The sequence below is a fragment of the Ipomoea nil genome, unplaced genomic scaffold (assembly GCF_001879475.1).
Source record: "Ipomoea nil cultivar Tokyo-kokei standard unplaced genomic scaffold, Asagao_1.1 scaffold2826, whole genome shotgun sequence".
Lineage (NCBI taxonomy): Eukaryota > Viridiplantae > Streptophyta > Magnoliopsida > Solanales > Convolvulaceae > Ipomoea > Ipomoea nil.
This window is the reverse complement of record NW_017619254.1, coordinates 864839-876767: the sequence shown is the minus strand read 5'-3', so window position 1 is coordinate 876767 and position 11929 is coordinate 864839. Positions and strand designations below refer to the sequence as shown.

Here is an 11929-nt window from a genome sequence, read left to right as displayed (position 1 = left end):
TAAGTTTTCAGTTAGTCATCCCTTAAATATTTTATTCACTAATTCAGCTGTTATTGTTGACCATAATGTACTCAAAATAGCATGCAAAACCAGGCACGTACGGTAATGTGTGGATGACATGTTCCAAATGAACCAACTACTAAATGACAACAATAGCTATTTGGTGATTTCTCCAAAGACATCATCAGACTACTGATAAAACATTCTTCCCACATAACAGATTACCTATAAAACCTTCCCTTCCACAGTGGGAAATTAATTAAGGGTCAAATATATATTTTACCTTCTCTTTACTTTATCATGCAAGACATGACACAGTCTCTCCCTCCAGGTTTCAGGTTTCATCCCACTGATGAGGAGCTCATCACTTGCTATCTCATGAAGAAGGTTGCCTCCTCTGTAGATCCAACAGCCTCCATGATTGCAGAAGCAGATATCTACAAGTTCAATCCATGGGAACTGCCTGGTGCTTCCCATTTCCTATGCCTGTTTATTTCTTCTAGTAACTCGCAGTTGATTCTTGCAAAACACAAGCTATATATGCAAAGATCAGACATTTCGTAACCACAAAGTTACAAGTTTGACTCTGTCTATTGACCTTAGCTTTTTCGTTTGAGCCAACAGCTATAAGCAACCTACACTGATTTATAATCCTTTAACAGGTAGGATCACAAGACATGGTTTAATGGTACACTCTCGAGTAGTGACTGTGAGTTTTCCTCGTCACCAAAAAAAAAAAAAAAAAAAACATTTCATGTAACTTCATGCATGCATTACATCTCTTTAATTTTTGGGTGACGTCACCTGCAACCATTACCCGAGGGTGTGTATTAGATAAATCTCACCTTACTGACCGGTTCAAACAAAGAGGACCAATAAATTAATCTGCTTGAAATCCAACTTGTAACATTATGGTTACCAAGTCAACGGTTTGAGTATTGAACGATTGTTTGTGTTGTTTTGGTTCTTCCTGTTCCAGGACGGGGCTACTTTGGAGAGAAGGAGTGGTTTTTCTTCAGTCCCCGTGACAGAAAATACCCAAATGGTCATCGTCCAAACAGAGCAGCAGCATCAGGATACTGGAAGGCCACTGGCACTGACAAACCAATACTTTCAGCTACTGCATCATCAAGATGCTTAGGAGTAAAGAAATCACTTGTGTTCTACAGAGGTCGCCCTCAAAAGGGCATAAAGACTGATTGGACTATGTGGGAATATAGGCTTCTCAATAATGGCCACCAACCTTTCAGGCAAAAGGGGTCAATGAGGGTAAGCCAATTTCTCTGATTATATCCAAATGTCACTGAAACTTCATGACAGGTAGAGCTAACTATTAATTTCCTGTTTTTGTTGTGTGTTTCAGTTGGATGATTGGGTGCTATGCCGGGTTCGAAACAAGAGCAACAATGTTGCAGAGGGGAGATTTGGAAATGGGAAAGAAGACATAACTGAGAAAATCAACCCCTCTTATTATGATCATCATTGCTATGCTGGAGGGAGTGAAGTGTTGGATGGGGTTGAGTATTTTGGTCACTTCCAAACAGGGTCCTCATCAAATCCACTAGGAATGTATGGTTCACAGGCAAACATCATGGGTGGTTCTGTGAAAGAGGCACTGGAAAATATCAAAAGAGTGCTTCTATTTGAGCCTTGCATGAACGGCCATCCCCAAATATTGAATCAAGATGGATCTGAATTCAATCCAACTAGCTAGCCTGGTTTCAATGATTGAACAATGCTTCTCAAACAAGAAACCTTAAATTCCAGACACATTGTAATATGTTGAGTGTGTGATATCCTTGATATATGAACAATCCATCTTCAATCTCACAGAGTATACTGAATACAAGAAATTTTTTTTATCTTTTATCTCAACATATTCATCTCTCTTTCTCAGTGGACACAGGGACACCATTAAACTTTTGTAATCAATGCAGACAAATCTGGATAATATAGTTAATTCCCAAGCCCCAGCCAGTATTTCTTATTCAGAGGAAGCAATCAACCAGAAAGACATGAAACAAGACAACACCCTGAATCAAACAAATGCATTTATAGAATAACTCTTAGCTTCAGGTTGTGATGTTGGCACTAATACCGTTACCGTACCCTTACAGTATGAGCTACTTCTCATGACCCCAAATTAACCAACAAAAGCCCCCGGAACTTAACTTATTTGATTCGTCCCCTGGCTTAAAAGGTCATGATTGGATGCAACAATGTAGATCCGAAACCACTGGAAACATGTATGAGAGAAAGACCCAAAGATGAGGGAAAGTCTGGATTTGATTTCTTGTGGGCATATGAAGACTAGGATTTAATGGGTGTGTTGATTGCACAACTCATAGTTTACCTCCGCAGTGACTTAGGGCCAGGCTGAGGATTAACCCTAGGATTACTTGAAGGTTTTTTTTTTTTTTTTTTTTTTTTTTTTTTTTTTCGAACCAACAAAAGCAACAACTAGATTTCAAGTTCAACCTAAGTTAAAGTCATAAGACAAAGTTTACCCTTTACACACTTTTGATAGTGGCTACGAGTTTTTCCGTCATTAAACAAAATCAAACCCTAACAATAGTCGTATAACACAATCTAACCTAATAAGTGTTGCGTATCCAAATGTTTTTGAAATTGGAGCAAAAATACTAGTCTAAATTGTCCTAACTAATCAATTTAAAACTTATGGTTACGTCAATTACCTTATTAACTTGACTAAATTGTCTCACACAATCAGATTGACATACTTATTGAACTGTAGTTATGCAAATTAGCACAATATCAATCGGTACCATAACACTATAACAGATTAACAGTTCCCAAAAATATAACAAACTGGGCTTATGTGAAAACTCATCAGTTGGAGCAAAAGTAGGACAAACCGTGCAATTTATATCCTACACCACGGCGTACATTGCACTATGCGCCCAGATGCAAAACGACGTCGTTTTAATTATTTTTTTTTTTGAAATTTTCCGCCCCAGTGAATGGCAGTAGGCTTTTCTTTAAAAAAAAAAAAACCCGCTGTTCAAGAATGTACATAATGTTATACTTGAATACACATAATGTTATACATGAATACACATAATGTTATAACAAAATATACATACTCTTTTTAAAAGATAATACACATAATCTAACATAAGACATAATAAACATAAACTTTTAACATAATACACATCAACTCTTAACATAATACACACAAATTTTCTGATTCGAATGTACATAATTGTATAAAAACAATGTACATAATTGTATAAAAAATACACATAACTGTATGAACCAATACACATAATGTTGTGAACAAATACACATAACGTTGTGAACGAATACACATAATCTCAGCAACTTCCTACCGCGTCTCCCAACACGACCCAAAAACGACGTCGTTTTGGGAGGCGCGCGGCGCACAGTACTATGTGCACCGTGGTGTAGGGTATAACGATTGGACAAACCGCGAGCGGCCCAATAGGACTATGGCCTAATTATTCTGGAAAAGAAAATAAAAGATACTCCGTATGAAAATAAAGCTTCTGAGTGGGCCCAGTAGCTTTATATCCACGCTATCACAGTGTCACTCTTATCTAATTATCAATATACCCTTACTCCACTATCCAAAAACATTATATTCTCATGGGCATATACGGTAATTCAATTTCCGACAGTACGCACTATAAAACTTCAACTCAGATCTTTCTCGTTTCTTTTCCCTCTTCTCTATTCAAATTCTCTCTCTTCGAAGCACACACCTCTGTGAAGTTCTTTACTGTAATTGAACTTTCTCTCTCTAGAAGTGACCGCGTCCGGTTGGATTCCGCCATGAGGAGGTTGTTCGGCCGAGGCTCGGCCCAAGATTCACCACCGGCGGGGTCTTCTTCACCGTCTTCGCCACCGCCATTTCCCCCGCTATCTATTAACACCACGGCTGGACCGGCGAGGCCGATCCGGTTCGTGTATTGCGACGAGAAAGGCAAATTTCAGATTGATCCAGAGGCGCTTGCGGTGCTTCAGCTCGTTAAAGAGCCTGTTGGTGTCGTAGCTGTCTGTGGTCGTGCTAGACAAGGGAAGAGCTATATATTAAACCAGGTAAACCTTAGAGAATTGGGAAAGTTTTGTTTCAGTTATTCGTTAAAGTGCGAAATCCAGGGTTTTTACTTGAGCTAGAGTTGGTTTTTAACTTAATTTGTGTAATTTTCCTTTGGTTTTATTTAGTGTGAATTGTAAAAATAGGGTTTTTTTTTTTTAATTTTTTTTTTTTATTTTTTTTATGGGTTTCCTGATTGCATTTTCGAGACTGTTTATCAACTGGCGGATTGTAGTCCGACGAGTCATTGTTATTGGGAAATCGCAATGAAATTGTTTTAGTGTCTCCACTATTATGGGGATTATAAAAATAAAATATATTTGTTGGAGAAATATTTTAGTACGTCAACTTCTAGGTTGAAATGCATTGTTTTGTTTATTTTTTGTTGCACTTTTTTAAATACTCAATCCTTTAGACTTCCTGCCAAGTGCCAATATTTCACATTTTCACCTCAATGTAGGGAGTGGCATACTCCCAGTCTTCTTGTGGCTGCTCCCTTTCAAATCTCCATTTTTTGGACTTTACAAATTGTTAACCCTGCTGATCCAGGAGCCTAGTGCTGTTGCATGGTGGGTTTCACAGCCTACAATTTTAAGTTAGGTACATTCTGAAATTGGGATATGCCCTTGGTGTCCTTTTTAATCTGGCCTGCTCTGCTGAACATCCAAGAATTGATGAGCCCCAATCATGAAAAACACGAACTTTATTGGTCATCAACTGAAATCAACAGTCCTTAGGGAGTTCGAGTTCCCAATCATTTTCATTCAATACTTTTGTTGTATTGACAGGATTCCTTTTTATCATTCTGGAGGACTATAATGGAAACAAAATTCTGATTCCTTACTAAGTCAAAGATTTTTATTATTGTAAAAAGCATAATGATCTCATAATCCAAAAGGGTTGATACATATCTCTTCCATAAACATGAAACACATCGACAAGAAAACCTTGATGGTCAATGTCTTGTATAAGGGAAGAGATTTAGGACCCATGGAATTTTTTTCGCTCTCGCCTGTGCTTCCAAGAGTTGATTAGACATTTGCCTCAGGGAAGAAATGAGAAGTAACATATTTGCAATTTAGGGAATAGGGATCCTTTTCTTCCTTTTCAGGATTGGTGAGGATATGAGGTTGCTGCCATTTCTGTTTTGGAAGTGTTGACACCATCATGATTGACCAAATGCTTGTGGTTTTTCCCTAATTGGCTTCTAAATATGATATTGGTCTTGGTCAGTTTGTAGGGAACCTTAGTACTTAGTAGCTTATGCAGTGACTTAATTCCAGCATTTAGCTACTAGGACCCTAACAATAAATGAAGTCAGAATTGTTGTCTTGGCAGCTATAACCCACACCCCGTCTTCACCCTATCCAACTGTGCTAGATAGGAGACTAACAGATGTTTTCCTGCATTTTAGCTTCTTGGGAGAAGCAGTGGATTTCATGTGGCCTCAACACATCGACCATGTACAAAAGGTCTTTGGTTGTGGAGTGCACCTGTAAGGAGAACTGCTCTTGATGGAACAGAATACAATCTTTTACTGTTAGATACTGAAGGAATCGATGCTTATGATCAAACGGTAAGGTTTTCCTTTAATATTTTTATTGTAATGCAAATATCTATTTGTGTATGACTTCGTTCAACTGCTATATTCTCTTTCTTGGGGGGGGGGGGGGGGGGGGGGGGGAATTGAGTGGGTGAGTAATTTAACTGGTTGTTGTTTCATCATGAGAATTAGCTTTTTGAAATGGAACATATTGTTTTCCTCTTCTACATAATTTCAACATTATACTTTCTGCATTTCATCATTTTTAGTACTCCATACTTCTGATTAATCTATGTGGTGTAGTGATTGGTAAATAGGAATGCATTTACTTTTTCTAAAATATTTTCAAATGCTTTATAAATATTTGTTGGTTTGTAGGGAACGTATAGCATGCAGATATTTTCCTTGGCAGTCCTCCTATCAAGCATGTTCATATATAATCAGGTCAGTGCAAACCCAACATGGATGTTATACTATGTTCAATGATGAGCTCTCTCTCTCTCTCTCTTTAATTTCTCTCTTTTTAATTTAATTTTTTTTTTTTTTTTTTTGTGCTGGTTCTTTTAGATGGGTGGTATTGATGAAGTTGCACTCGACCGGCTCTCGCTTGTTACTGAAATGAGTAAACATATTCGTGTCAGAGCTTCTGGGGGAGGGAGTTCCATATCAGAACTGGGACAATTTGCCCCAACTTTTGTCTGGCTGCTTAGGGTAATTTAGAGTTCTTTTCCTTCAATAACTGCTAAAATGTAATTCAATATTGTAAGGCAGTTGTCTCTGGTTTTGTTACTTCTGAAACCTTCCATATATTATATCTTACATTTTCTACATGCAGGATTTTTACTTGCAATTAACCGAGGATAATAGGAAAATAACACCTCGCGACTACTTGGAGCTTGCTTTGAGTCCAGTTGTAGGGTCAGAGAGAGATGTAGTTGACAAAAATAAGGTTACTTGTTTTTTCTTCACAAAAAGTTATTTTTTATAGGCTACTTTGTAAATTATATTTTTACAAACCTCTAACTTGTCATAATATTTCACTCATTGTTTGATGGACTCTTTGTTTTTAGAAGATTGATATTTGAATAACTTGAATCTAATAATTGCAGATTAGGGAGTCTATTCGTGCTCTTTTCCCTGAGAGAGAGTGCTTCACCCTTGTGCGACCTTTGAGCAATGAAAATGAGCTGCAAAGGCTTGACCAGATACCAGTCAGTTTTTTCTATCATTACACATGAACGGCTGTTACTTTATGTCTGATTCTATTATGGTAGTGTATAGTATCACCAGTACTCATGTTCTGTATTTTTACCTTTCATCTGCAGTTGGATAGGCTCCGGCCTGAATTTAAAGCTGGTCTTGATACTTTGACAAGATTTGTTTTTGAGAGGACTAGAGCGAAGCAAATTGGTTCATTGGTAATGACAGGTCCCATTTTTGCCCGTATAACCCAGTCCTTCCTGGATGCTCTAAATAATGGTGCAGTACCCACAATCACCACATCATGGCAGGTTTGTTTCACATAGCACAATGATGCTCTTTTTAATTTTCTTTTTGTTTCATATTTTTTATGCTTTCATAATATTTGCTGGAATGAGTAGCAATTTTATATCACAAACATTCTCTAACCAAAAATAGAGGAACACAGTATAATATCTATTTCACCATGATCTTGAAACAATTATTTGCCTTTAGTATGAGACTTGTTGTATTGCCCTGGAAGCTACTGTTCCTCCAATTGATGGCTTGATTGAAAATATCTCTGTACGAATTCTTTGCAGTGCCAAAGACCTTGTGTCTTTGCTTTCCAAGTTGTTCTTTCCATTAACATTGCTCCTCATCTTGTAATTTCCTCAAGTGAAGAATCATCCATTCCTCATATTCTACTGGCATGAAATTTTTTGGACTGGAATGATTCTGGTACTTTTATAGGATGTGTTTATATAGCGCCCTTGAGGCTGAATAGGATGTCAGTTTGATGGAAGATGTGGTAGTATTTTTCATGGATGTTAGAATGTTAGATCCATTTGCTCCCCTAAAATATCAATTATATTCATTTTATTCAATTAAGGTTTTTGGGTTTTAAGGTCCCACACTCCCACCCCCTCCCTTTTCTTCAGCAAAGTTTGCTAAACATTATATGCTTTGTGTTTTGTTGACTTCTGCAGAGTGTTGAGGAAGCCGAATGTCAAAGAGCTTACGATTTAGCTGCTGAAATTTACATGTCTACTTTTGATCGTTCTAAACCTCCGGAGGAAGTAAGTTTTCTTAAGTTGCATTGATTCTTTAAACTGATTGTTTTCTAATATTTTTAGTAATTGTAGGCTGCACTTCGAGAGGCACATGAATATGCAGTTCAAAAGTCATCGTCTGCATTTAATGCTACAGCTGTTGGGGCTGGACCAATCAGGCAAAAATATGAGAAGCGCCTTCAAAGTTTTGTTAAAAAGGCATTTGAGGTAGTCTTATCTAGTTATCTTACATTCTTTCCTCTTCAAGTCTCAACAAGAAATCATTTTTTGATAGATACACTCTTACCAGTCCCATGGTGATAGTATGAGATCATGCTAATTTCATTTTGGCATGTAATACAAACAAGTGTTTCAACACTGTATGAACTGATGGATTGCAAAAAATAATGACTGGTAAACATGGATCGACTTCTTCTGCTAGTCAGTCATCTTTAGATGTCTATGATGTGGCTGCAACTTCTAATGTGTAAAATATATTCATTCTTATGGGTCATTTATATGGATTATAATTGATGCAGGATATCAAACGGGATTCATTTAGTGAGGCTTATCAACAATGTTCAAATTCCATACAGGAGATGGAAAAGGATCTTAGAAAGGCTTGTCATGCTCCTGATGCAAAAATAGATAATGTGCTTAAGGTAAGTGGAAGAATAGTGATGTTGTTTATTTGCAAAAGAAAGTCGCCTAAGCTATTAATATAGGCATAATAAGTTGTTTAACTTAGGAAACTATTACATACTGCAGGTTCTGGATAATCTTTTATCAAAATATGAAGCATCATGTCATGGCCCAGAAAAATGGCGAAAACTTGTAATTTTCTTACAACAAAGGTTTGTATTGGCATTTGTTTATTAAATACTTTTAAAGGGATACTCCATTAAAGATGTTGCACTCTTTATGTTCCAGTTTGGAGGGCCCACTATTTGATCTCACCAAGAAACAAATAGATCAAATTGGAGCAGAGAAGACTTCTCTTGTGTTGAAGTGCCGATCAATTGAGGACAAGATGGGTTTGCTTAACAAACAGCTGGAAGCTAGTGAGAAGTACAAGTCTGAATACTTGAGGCGATATGAAGATGCCATCAATGACAAGAAGAAGCTTGGAGATGACTATATGAGTCGTATAACAACGTTGCAAAGTAAATGTAGCTCTCTAGAAGAGAGATGTTCAAGCCTGTCAAAAACATTGGATTCTGCCAGGCAGGAGTCTTTGGAATGGAAAAGAAAATCCGACCAGTTATTGTCAAAGCATAGAGCTGATGAAGATCAGATAAACGCAGAAATATCAATTCTTAAATCAAGAACTTCTGCTGCTGAAGCAAGAGTTGCTGCTGCCAAAGAACAAGCCCATTCTGCTCAGGAGGAAGCAGAAGAGTGGAAGAGGAAATATGAAATTGCTGTCAAGGATGTGAGAGTTGCTCTTGAGAAGGCAGCAGTTTTCCAGGAGCAGGCAAACAAGCAGACCCAATTGAGAGAAGAGGCTTTAAGGAAAGAATTTTCCATTACTCTGGCTGAGAAGGTGAAATTTCTAGCACAGTTTACTCTGTGTGTCTATCAGTGCTTTCTGTTTGTGTTTTCTAACTATGATGTTTTACTATTCTTTATATTGAACTCCAGGAAGATTATATTAAGGATAAGACATCAAAGCTTGAGCACACTGAGCAGCGGCTGACAACCCTTAGCTTGGAGTTGAAGGTGTGCATTCTTCCTTTTTGATTGAGACTATCAATCTTTTGCCCTGCACTCCTACAATGGTGTAAAACAGTTGCAGACATTCATATATGATATATCTGTATGCATGATTTCATGTTTGTTCTTGTCTATGGTTTCCTAGCTCTATACACACTTGTATACTTTGACAGGCTGCTGAAGCAAAAATTAAGAACTACGATCTTGAAGTATCATCCTTGAAGGTTGAAATGAAGGAGTTGGGCGAGAGATTAGAGAGTATTAATGCTGCTGCACAGTCATTTGAGAGAGAGGCTCGAATTCTAGAACAGGAAAAAGTTCATCTGCAACAGAAATACCAATCTGAATTTGATAGATTTGAGGAAGTCCAGGAAAGGTGCAAATTAGCTGAAAGAGAGGCGAAGAGATTAACTGAATTTGCTGATAAAGCAAGAGCTGAAGCAGCTCTGGCTCACAAAGAAAGGAGTGAGGCTCAGCGGTTGGCAATGGAACGATTGGCTCAAATTGAGAGGGCTGAGAGACTCATTGAGAATCTGGAGAGACAAAAAGCTGACCTGACCGATGAAGTATCAAGGCACAGCGCAGCAGAGGTGGATGCTCAGTCGAAAGTTGCAATGCTTGAAGGTAGAGTTGAGGAAAGGGAAAAGGAGATGGAGTCACTACTGAAATCAAACAATGAACAGAGGGCCACTACAGTTCAAGTCCTCGAGAGACTGCTGGAGACGGAGCGTGCTGCACGTTCTGAAGCAAGCAATAGGGCGGAACTTCTGTCTGTTCAATTACAAGCTACACAAGGAAAGTTAGATCTCCTTCAGCAACAGATGACTAGAGTCCGTCTAAATGAAACAGCATTAGATAGTAAGCTGAGAACAGCTTCCATTGGGAAACGTGCAAGAGTAGATGAGTATGAAACAGGTGTGGAATCCGTACATGATCTTGGGACTAATGACGGAGTAAGAAGGGGGAATAAGAGGTACAAAAGCACTACTAGTCCCCTGAAGATGGCCTCACCAGAAGACGGTGGTTCAGTTTATAGGGGTGACGATGACAGTCAAAGCCAACAGACAAATTCAGGAGGGGACTACACAAGGTTCACAGTGCTAAAACTCAAACAGGAGCTCACAAAGCATAACTTTGGTGCCCAGCTACTCCAATTGAAGAATCCAAACAAGAAAGACATTCTTGCACTCTACGAGAAATGTGTCCTCCAGAAGTCATAATAGGTTCTTTAGGTTTTGGTGAGAGCTGTGCAGAAAGCTTGTATGTAGTTTACTAGTTACTTCATCATGATGCATATACAAATTACAAATTTGAACAGAGGGTGGTTCTTTCTGGTAAGTATCCTTGTTGTTCAGTGTTGGATTGTATTCTTTTTAGGTATGCGAGTGGGTAGGTTAAATATTTGCAGGTTAAAAGTTAGAAGAAAAAGCAACGACTTTTGGGAAGGTCGTAATGCTTGTCGGGGTTTGTTAGTTATGTGTTCCTTTTCTGTCTCACCAATTGTGTTTAATTGGTTGTGACAGTAAAAGATTTTCATGATTTACAGTATGTTGTAAATGAAGCAGTCTGAGTCTTCTTCATCAACATCCTCAATTTATTCTATTGTTGAAAACAGAAGCTTCTGACATTATATTTGGTCTGTAGTCTGTAAATGCTTTGCTTTAACCATTATATTGTCAAGGTTGATTAAGGCCCTGTTTGATAAAATGGCTGTTAGCTATTAGCTGATTGTTTAATTAGAGGGTATAAATAGTTGATAACATTAGCTGATTGTAGAAAAGTGTTTGGTAAATTAGCTGTTAGCTGATAGCTGTTTGGTATAATTTATTTTTTAAAAAAATTAATTGAAAAAGTTGCTTGGAGTATCATTTTGAATTTTAGTCTTTTGGAGTTGCAAAAAGCTAATTAACCAAACATTTATATTGATATTTTAATTAAATCAAACAATTAATAGTGGTCAAATAAGTCAAAATTAACCTATAGGCCAATTTTTTACCAAATAGGGCCTAAGTCAGCAACTTTAGGTGATAATTAAAGACTAAATGTGCAATTAAGAACAGAAATAACTATTATGCTTTCTAGTTGAAAATGAATGTAAACAACCTAAAGTGTCTAAAACTATCATGAATTTCTGCTAAAATTAATCATATATATAGTATAAACAAATTAATGAACTAAACATAATTGAATAAGTAATTAGATATATTGAAAAGATCAGTATAACTATATGGTATACAGTGTTCTTGGTACTTCTGAATTACAGTATAAATTTACTCACTCACAATCATCTTTACCTACTACCTATCAATGTGTTTGCATTTCCACTAGAGCTAAGATTTATACTTATTTTCACCCAGAGTGCAC

At 37.4% G+C, this 11929-nt stretch overlaps 2 protein-coding genes across 2 annotated transcripts; both read left to right on the top strand.

Moving 5' to 3' along the window:
- Positions 1-300: 300 nt before the first annotated feature.
- Positions 301-1714, top strand: LOC109158720 (NAC transcription factor 56-like). Its single transcript, XM_019306619.1, has 3 exons — positions 301-466; positions 980-1269; positions 1364-1714. The coding sequence occupies exons 1-3, from the start codon at positions 301-303 to the stop codon at positions 1712-1714; spliced, it is 807 nt and encodes a 268-aa protein (XP_019162164.1).
- Positions 1715-3696: 1982 nt separating this feature from the next.
- LOC109159222 (guanylate-binding protein 4-like) lies at positions 3697-11195 on the top strand. The gene is made up of 14 exons (XM_019307308.1): positions 3697-4080; positions 5493-5654; positions 6000-6065; positions 6189-6332; positions 6457-6570; positions 6731-6832; positions 6947-7132; positions 7790-7879; positions 7946-8080; positions 8392-8514; positions 8621-8706; positions 8783-9395; positions 9494-9571; positions 9739-11195. The coding sequence occupies exons 1-14, from the start codon at positions 3814-3816 to the stop codon at positions 10783-10785; spliced, it is 3213 nt and encodes a 1070-aa protein (XP_019162853.1). The 5' UTR covers positions 3697-3813; the 3' UTR covers positions 10786-11195.
- The last annotated feature ends 734 nt before the right edge of the window (positions 11196-11929 follow it).